Source organism: Tachypleus tridentatus, chromosome 11, assembly GCF_004210375.1.
Source record: "Tachypleus tridentatus isolate NWPU-2018 chromosome 11, ASM421037v1, whole genome shotgun sequence".
Lineage (NCBI taxonomy): Eukaryota > Metazoa > Arthropoda > Merostomata > Xiphosura > Limulidae > Tachypleus > Tachypleus tridentatus.
In genome coordinates, this window is record NC_134835.1 from 28,070,340 (window position 1) to 28,080,573 (window position 10,234).

General features: G+C 31.6%; 1 protein-coding gene across 1 annotated transcript; it reads right to left on the reverse strand.

Moving 5' to 3' along the window:
• Positions 1-910: 910 nt before the first annotated feature.
• On the reverse strand, positions 911-10,234 carry LOC143231817 (uncharacterized). The gene is made up of 2 exons (XM_076466476.1): positions 10,043-10,234; positions 911-1,185 (listed from the first exon to the last, which is right to left on the reverse strand). The coding sequence occupies exons 1-2, from the start codon at positions 10,194-10,196 to the stop codon at positions 1,016-1,018; spliced, it is 324 nt and encodes a 107-aa protein (XP_076322591.1). The 5' UTR covers positions 10,197-10,234; the 3' UTR covers positions 911-1,015.

Genomic DNA, 10,234 nt, shown 5'->3' on the forward strand with positions numbered 1-10,234 from the left:
TCGAACCACGTTCTTGAATTTTAATTCAAACTTCCATTCTTTATCAGAGAGGATCTTATTAACGGTGTTAGGTTTGGGTGATAATTGTTTATATTGCATAATTATTGCTTTCAGTTTACATGTTCTGCAAAACATATGAAAATACAAGTTTGTTGCTATAAGCTGAACAGAGTAGGAACGTCATAAAAAAGCCTAGGATGAATGTTGTGCACGAGAGCGTGCTAGCTCTGAGGAAACGTGCCCTGCCTCCTTACCATGCCGGCAGTTTTAACTTGTGGCGACTTACCAAAGACCTAGAGGGTATTCAGGGCCGATGCTGGGCAAGTCAAGGAAATCTGACAGGGGCCTGGGCGGTAATCGTGGCTTGGTCTCTATCCATTTATCACGGTTGTCACGGCAACAAAATATACTGGCGGCGCCGCTCTGACAATTGCTATCAAGGATGCAGACAGGGAATATACACCAGGGAAAACATGGAAAGATATCAAAGAAAAAAAAACATTGGGTACATTCAGGTAAGCTTGTATAGATAACTGAAAAATGTCAGGCGTGCCAAGGAAAACTTATTGTAAACGAATGAAACATGATGGATAATATAATAAGAAAAGTTATTTTAAGAAAATACGAAGGAAAAAAGCGTGAAGACAACCAAAATACGTGAAGAAAATCTGAAGATATATTTGTAAAATAATGAGTACACCCAAGAGATGAGCCACCGTAAAAAGCCACCGTAAAAAAACAAACAAAAAAACTGAGTCTGGACGATTAATCCGGTTATGAATTTCGCTTAAGGTACTTTGGAAAAATCTAGAGAAATTCGAGGACCAGCTGGGAAATTGTCAGGCTACAGCCGCCCGGTTCTCTCTTGTTTTATTGAAACGTTGTCAGACTTGAAAATAAATATAGACTAGATTCTTCTTTTGAGCGAGCGACGAACTCCGAGTTTCTACAAAATTATCACCTCAGGATGTCGAAGAGAAGGAGTGGTTAGAAAGTGGGTGGTCGGGTCTTGATCTTATGACACCTTGGTTGAAATGGCTTTGATGTAATTGGCTCCCTGAATGAAATATCCTCCTCCTATGAAATGAATTCTGTCCATACAAAAGGTACATATGTACGAATAGGTCCATTGATACTCACTTCTATGAACGAGGACAATGTCAGGTTTTCCTGCTGTTATTAAACCTAAATTAATGGAAAAGTTTGATTTCATATAAAATTTTGCCTTAAACATCGGTAAAAAACGTGTTTCTTTATGTGAATTAACACAGGTAATTTCATAGTGGTAAAATACGTTATTTTGCGATTTCACTTCAAGTTAATATTCATGTATGTGTGTGTGAGTAAACATTAATGATGTGAGACATCCAAACAAGTTTTGATGTATTGTTTCCTTACAGTGCGTTACTTTAGCGAACATGTTATAAACTGTCTTTGCTCAAAATATAGAAACTGAAAGCAAGATAGCCAGCCCCTCAGTGGCACAGCTGTATGTCTGCGGACTTACAACACTAAAAAAAAACGGCTTTCGATACCCCTTGTGGGCAGAGCAGAGATAGCCCATAGTTTAGCTTTGTGCTTAATTCAAACCAGAATAAAAGGTATATTACAATTTTAGAAACATCTTCCAAAGTTTTGCCAGTTTTGATAAATGCTGAATGAAATTCGTTTATGTATATATTTAGGTACATTTATTGTTTAGAATAAATAGACTGCCTTAGCTGGTCTCGTAATAACCATTTTCGTTGTTAAAACTGATGAAATCTGTTTAAATGATCTTGTAGTAACTGCCGTGAATGTTTTATAGGTTCAATAGACTGGTTTAGTTTTGTAGTAACAACCACGTTTAGTGTTATAGGTTGTTTGCTGTTTACGGTGAGACTAGTTTAACTAATCTCGTATTAACCGTTATGTTTGTTAAACAAGTTGATAAAACTAGTTTAGTTAGACTTACAGCAACCTGTGTTTGTTGTATTGGTTGTTGAGCTTGGTTTGGTTTGCCTTATATAACAAGCATATGTTTCATTTAGATCAATTAGACTTCGTTAATTACCATGGCGTTTGTTGCTTAGATTGGTAAGGCAGCCTCAGTCAGTCTTATGGTAACCATTGTTTGATATACAGCTTTCATATTCTAGAAATAATTCATTGGGAAGGCGTAGAAATGGAAATTTACACTTTAAAGTCTAATGATTTTTGCATTTTTTAAAATTATATTGAATAATATAATAATATATTATACATACAGTTGGTACTGAAATTTAATATTTTACGCCTACCCCAAATTATACCTTTTGCAAATACAAGGTATTATATACTTTGAATAACATTATTCTACGTTTAAAAAACTTTCACAGAAGATACGATTAAAGGATATTCTGTGTTTTCCTTGTTTGGTTGCATAATTAGATTTGGTTGTAAGAAAGAATAAAATGTTTCATTTATTCAATAATGTATTCATAAGATGGATTTGAAATTACATACTCGAACATGTGTATAATAAATGTAATTTCCATATGTAAAAAAACAACAAACATTTTATAAGGTTCATCCCCAAGAACTGTATTCAACTGTAATATCCATGCTAGAAACCTGGTGAGTTAAGTGAATAAAAATTTGAGCTATGGAAAAAGATTATCTTAGATTGTATTATTTGGGCAACCTTTGAATATATTCCTGACGCATAAGATTATTTATAATACTCTTAATTTATTACACATTTGCAATTTACTCAATATTGTATTGCATATCTGTAGTTCTTCTGTTTCTGTGCAAATACCGAGAGCTAAAAATAAAATTGATGTTTTTAACTGGCAGAAAACAGCGTCATTACATAATATTGGTTAAACTTTCACAAAGGTCCTTAAACGCCGAATTATTTTCCTAAAGTCGTTAAAACCAGCGGCGAATTTGTGTCGTTGACGCGCCCACGTACGGCGCCATGATTGATGACATTCAGGCAATGGTGAAAAGCGTGTCGGCCATCTTGAATGTAACAAAATTATGATATGGGGGGAAACACCAAAAAAACAGGAAGTTACGAAATGGTGGTTCTTGATTTGAGAGTATTATTTGTAAACCCGAGAGTTGGAATCGAATGTTGATTGGTATTATACGTGATGGTAATTTCAAAATAACCACAGAAAATTAGTTCATCTTCTACATGATCTATGTCCCTACTGTAACTCAGGTGGTTAAAACAACTACCTGAAGAATATTTTGGTATAACTCGTAAATGTTTTCCAAATGGCTCTGCTAGTATAAACACTGTAACTGTCTGAATACTCAGACAGTTGTCAGATCCCGTGAAAACACATGGGGGGTAACCATTTGTTATATATCGTAGGGGTACAAAAAGAGGCTCGCGTAAGGATCGGGAGTCTGTGTAATTTATCTAACTCAGCTTGGCTGAGCTACTGTCATGTCCTAAATATAATGTTACTGTTTACCCCCGTCATATCCTACATATAATGTAATTGTTTAGCAACTGTTATATCTTAATTATAATGTAACTGTTCAGCCACTGTCATATCCTAAGTACAATGTTACTGTTTCGAAGTTTACATATGGAAAATATTGTGTGTTAAGCCGATATATGCACGCTTTGATTTAGATGGGGTTTTTAAATGCATTGTTTCTCATAAGTGGGCGCAAGTCTCAGCCGATAGTGCATCAAAAGGTTGTGGGTTCGAGAATTCTTTGCTAAGTTATCGGTGGAACATGGTAATCATAGGCATGCCCAGAAATGTTTCTAGGAAAGGACAAAGTAGTGTGAAATTGTGAATTGAATTTGACAAATAAAATCATATATATCCCCTAGATGAATAAATAAACAAATATGTCTCTCATTCCCTCTTGTCCCACTTTACTCCCCGCAGACACCCATGATTGTACCCAAAGTTTACAATCTTCATTTGCTTGTGACATTTAAATCAGAGCTCAGCACTAGTGCCTATATGTCGTCTCACTATAGATGGTTTTATTTGTTTTGAATTTCGCGCAAAACTACACGAAGGCTATCTGCGCTAGCCGTCCCTAATTTAGCAGTATAAGACTAGAGGGAAGGCAGCTAATCATCACCACCCACCCCCAACTTTCGGACTACTCTTTTACTAATGAACAGTGGATTGACCGTCACATTATAACGCCCCCACGGCTGAAATTACGAGCATGTTTGGTGTGACGTGGATTCGAACCCGAGACCCTCAGATTACAGTTTTTTTTATAGAAGAATGAATATGTATATGTTGCAGGTACCCATAGCATTTACTAAGTGTCGTACAAAACTAAAACGCTATGAAAAACAGCATATAAACTTGAAAATCATAAAATGTTTTTATGGGATTTTTTAACCTTTCCTAAATTTCATTTTTCAAGACTCAAATAACTGCAGTGTTGTTTGGCTTTGAGACAGATTAACAAAACTTGGCATGTTCTAAACAGCTTTTAAAAGGCCGTGGAAACTATGCTGTTTCGTTGGGAACTGTCCAGATTGTATGCCCTATACATATATATACAGATGAAATCACTCGGCAACCAAATTCCACAGACGTTACAACAGTTTACAGTTACGTTCTTCGTTCTTCACCGTAATCGTTTTTAGTCAGTTATATAAGTCTTGTTACAACAAATCAAAGCCATACATTTAAATCTATATAAGGCATGTTTCTCGGCATTTAAAACTGTCTTAAATGTCTTAATTAACTTCAATATTACGATACATGTTTTTTTCAAAGTTAATAAATTACCTTTCCCGTTTTAAAGTGCTTGAAACACGTATAATAATATAGTGTTTGAACTTCCCGCTTAATCCCCCTGTTCTTGAATGTAGAACTTAAAAGTCATACTGAAATAAAACTTTGACAATGTTTTGCTTTATATTTCCTGTTTTGAAAAATGAGAGGTTAGATTTAGAATTAAGCACAAAGCCACACAGTGGGCTATCTGTACTCTGCCCACCACGGGCATCGAAATCGTGTTTCTAGCATTGTAAGTCTTCGAACATGCTGCTGTGCTGCTGAAAAAAAGAGTGGGGAAAATATAAAAGATTGAATAAGAGATCCAAAAAGCACATTTAAGTCTACTTGGCCCATTTTAGGGCATGAAATTTTACCTTTCTTGAATCATAAAAATTGAAACTGCTGTTTACATTTTCCCATTTTGAAAATTAAAATACTAGAGGAATTTCCATATGCAGTTTTGTTATGTATCTTAAGCCTAATTGACGTATCTTTGTGTTGTGAAATTTTACCTTTCTTGGAACACGAAAATTCAAACAGTGGTTAACATTTTCCGATTTTGAAAATTAAAAATACCAGAACGCGTTTAATATGCGTTTTCAATGTGCGTATTAAGTCTAGTTGAACTGTTCTTGCCCTGTAAAAAAATTACTTTTTTTATTTAAGAAAAGTAAAACTGCTGCCACATTCTCTCGGACTTGGCACGTTCCTCATTCTTACCACGTTCCACACGCACTTACATGTTCTTCTCGTATATTTTAAGATGTCTATTTCTGTTCACTATATTGATATTTTGTTACTCATGTATTATCTTGATTTGTTGATGGTGCAACTTGAAACGCTTCATAAAATTGATCCATGCGTTATTTTGTGTTTAATTACCGAAAAAATTCACGATGCAAATAAATTATAAATACACAGTTCACAACTATATTAAACAGTAGACAAAAACGGCCACAGTATTAAACTATAGACAAAAAAAGTCACTGGATTAAACTATAGACAAAAAATGACTACTATATTAAACTATAGACAAAAAAGACTACTATATTAAACTATAGACTGAAAAAGGCCACCGTACTGAACTATAGACAAAAAATGCCACAGTATTAAACTATAGACAAAAAAGGTCACTGTATTAAACTATAGACAAAAAAAGACTACTATATTAAACTATAGACAAAAAAGGTCACTGTATTAAACTATAGACAAAAAAAAGACTACTATATTAAACTATAGACAAAATAAGACTACTATATTAAACTATAGACAAAAAAAGACTACTATATTAAACTATAGACTGAAAAAGGCCACCGTACTGAACTATAGACAAAAAATGCCACAGTATTAAACTATAGACAAAAAAGGTCACTGTATTAAACTATAGACAAAAAAAAGACTACTATATTAAACTATAGACAGAAAGGTCACTGTATTAAACTATAGACAAAAAAAGACTACTATATTAAACTATAGACAAAAAAGGTCACTGTATTAAACTATAGACAAAAAAAGACTACTATATTAAACTATAGACAAAAAAGGCCATCGTATTAAAATATAGACAAAAAAGGTCACAGTATTAAACTGTAGATGAAAAAGGTCACTATATTAAACTATAGACAGAAAAGGTCACTGTATTAAACTATAGACAAAAAAGACTACTATATTAAACTGTAGATGAAAAAGGTCACTGTATTAAACTATAGACAGAAAAGGTCACTGTATTAAACTATAGACAAAAAAGACTACTATATTAAACTGTAGATGAAAAAGGTCACTGTATTAAACTATAGACAAAAAAGGTCACTGTATTAAACTATAGACAAAAAAGGTCACTGTTTTAAACTATAGACAAAAAAGACTACTATATTAAACTATAGACAAAAAAGGTCACTGTATTAAACTATAGACAAAAAAGGTCACTATATTAAACTATAGACAAAAAAAGACTACAATATTAAACTATAGACAGAAAAGTCCAGTGTACTGAACTATAGACAAAAAAGGCCACCATATTAAAATATAGAGAAAAAAGGTCACAGTATTAAACTGTAGATGAAAAAGGTCACTATATTAAACTATAGACAGAAAAGGTCACTGTATTAAACTATAGACAAAAAAGACTACTATATTAAACTGTAGATGAAAAAGGTCACTGTATTAAACTATAGACAAAAAAGACTACTATATTAAACTATAGACAAAAAGGTCACTGTATTAAACTATAGACAAAAAAGGTCACTATATTAAACTATAGACAAAAAAAGACTACTATATTAAACTATAGACAGAAAAGGCCAGTGTACTGAACTATAGACAAAATAGGTCACTATATTAAACTATAGACAAAAAAGGTCACTGTATTAAACTATAACAAAAAAGACAACTATATTAAACTATAGACAAAAAAAGGACTACTATATTAAAAAAAAGACTACTATATAGACTAAAAAAAAGGTCACTGTATTAAACTATAGACAAAAAGGTCACTATATTAAACTATAGACAAAAAGGTCACTATATTAAACTATAGACAAAAAAGACTACTATATTACACTATAGATGAAAAAGGTCACTGTATTAAACTATAGACAAAAAAAAGACTACTATATTAAACTATAGACAAAAAAAGACTACTATATTAAACTGTAGATGAAAAAGGTCACTGTATTAAACTATAGACAAAAAGGTCACTATATTAAACTATAGACAAAAAGGTCACTATATTAAACTATAGACAAAAAAGACTACTATATTAAACTATAGATAAAAAGGTCACTGTATTAAACTATAGACAAAAAAAAGACTACTATATTAAACTATAGACAAAAAAAGACTACTATATTAAACTGTAGATGAAAAAACTATAGACAAAAAAAGACTACTATATTAAACTATAGACAAAAAAGGTCACTGTATTAAACTATAGACAAAAAAAGACTCACTATATTAAACTATAGACAGAAAAGACCACTGTATTGAACTATAGATAAAAAAAGGTCACTATATTAAACTATAGACAAAAAAGACCACTGTATTAAACTATAGACAAAAAAAGACTACTATATTAAACTATAGACAGAAAAGGCCATTGTACTGAACTATAGACAAAAAAAGACTACTATATTAAACTATAGACAAAAAACGCCACAGTATTAAACTATAGATAAAAAAAGGTCACTGTATTAAACTATAGACAAAAAAGACTACTATATTAAACTATAGACAAAAAAGGTCACTGTATTAAACTATAGACAAAAAAGGTCACTGTATTAAACTATAGACAAAAAAGACTACTATATTAAACTGTAGACAAAAAAGGTCACTATATTAAACTATAGGCAAAAAAGACTACTATATTAAACTATAGACAAAAAAGGTCACTGTATTAAACTATAGACAAAAAAAGACTACTATATTAAACTATAGACAGAAAAAGGTCACTGTATTAAACTATAGGCAAAAAAGGTCACTGTATTAAACTATAGACAAAAAAAGACTACTATATTAAACTATAGACAAAAAAGACCACTGTACTGAACTATAGACAAAAAAAAGACTACTATATTAATCTATAGACAAAAAAGGTCACTGTATTAAACTATAGACAAAAAAGACTACTATATTAAACTGTAGATGAAAAAGGTCACTGTATTAAACTATAGACAAAAAAGGTCACTGTATTAAACTATAGACAAAAAAGACTACTATATTAAACTGTAGATGAAAAAGGTCTCTGTATTAAACTATAGGCAAAAAAGGTCACTGTATTAAACTATAGACAAAAAAAAGACTACTATATTAAACTATAGACAAAAAAGGTCACTGTATTAAACTATAGACAAAAAAAAGACTACTATATTAATCTATAGACAAAAAAGGTCACTGTATTAAACTATAGACAAAAAAAAGACTACTATATTAATCTATAGACAAAAAAGGTCACTGTATTAAACTATAGACAAAAAAGACTACTATATTAAACTGTAGATGAAAAAGGTCTCTGTATTAAACTATAGGCAAAAAAGGTCACTGTATTAAACTATAGACAAAAAAAGACTACTATATTAAACTATAGACAAAAAAGACCACTGTACTGAACTATAGACAAAAAAAAGACTACTATATTAATCTATAGACAAAAAAGGTCACTGTATTAAACTATAGACAAAAAAGACTACTATATTAAACTGTAGATGAAAAAGGTCACTGTATTAAACTATAGACAAAAAAGACTACTATATTAAACTGTAGATGAAAAAGGTCTCTGTATTAAACTATAGGCAAAAAAGGTCACTGTATTAAACTATAGACAAAAAAGACCACTGTACTGAACTATAGACAAAAAAAAGACTACTATATTAATCTATAGACAAAAAGGTCACTGTATTAAACTATAGACAAAAAAGACTACTATATTAAACTATAGACAAAAAAAGGTCTCTGTATTAAACTATAGGCAAAAAAGGTCACTGTATTAAACTATAGACAAAAAAGACTACTATATTAAACTATAGACAAAAAGGACCACTGAATTAAACTATAGATAAAAAAGAATACTATATTAAACTATAGACAAAAAAGACCACTGTATTAAACTATAGACAAAAAAGACTACTATATTAAACTATAGACAAAAAGGACCACTGTATTAAACTATAGATAAAAAAGACTACTATATTAAACTATAGACAAAAAAGGTCACTGTATTAAACTATAGACAAAAAAGACTACTATATTAAACTATAGACAAAAAGGACCACTGAATTAAACTATAGATAAAAAAAAGAATACTATATTAAACTATAGACAAAAAAGACCACTGTATTAAACTATAGACAAAAAAGACTACTATATTAAACTATAGACAAAAAAAAGACTACTATATGTTGGTCAACATAGGGTCTTTAACAGCTGAAACAACTATCGATTAGGAAGGCTGAAATACGTTTATTACACCACTGCATACAAGTCTTAACCTAAATTTATTACACATGTCATAATTGGTTCTAAACACTTTAGTGCTAATAACCACCTAGCCACTGGGAAGAAATCAGATCCGATTGTTTTTATACTTGTGATATAAAAGCACAGTAGAAAAACAATGAGTTTAGCACGAATTGGTCACAGCAAGAAGCTGTTGGTGTAGCTATTTCCTAGGCAACGAGATACCGTTACTGGACAAAGCGAAACGCCTCTTTGTTTCGCTATTCTAATATTAAATACATTTACTAAATTGCTTGAGAACTTTCTTAATTCAGTATTTAACGAAAAGTACGATTCCTGACAAATGATCCTACCTGTAGTACTGCTTAGCAGTAAAGTTTGTAACTCGTAATGGCTGCTCGCGACGCGTCCCTCTGTCGGCCGCCATGATGGAATATATATCAGCAAACCGTGATAGCTATCACTGGCTGGTTTAATGGCGGTTTCATGGCCTCCTAACGGCATCATTTACGACGCTGCTTGTCTGCAGTGTAATGAACAGGGAT

Bases quoted from the DNA above. Each gene is read 5' to 3' on its own strand.
- LOC143231817 (XM_076466476.1), bottom strand. From the start codon at position 10,196: ATGATGCCGTTAGGAGGCCATGAAACCGCCATTAAACCAGCCAGTGAT. The intron at 1,186-10,042 runs GTAGGATCATTT...CCATTAATTTAG, and splicing joins ACTGCTAAGCAGTACTACAG to GTTTAATAACAGCAGGAAAA.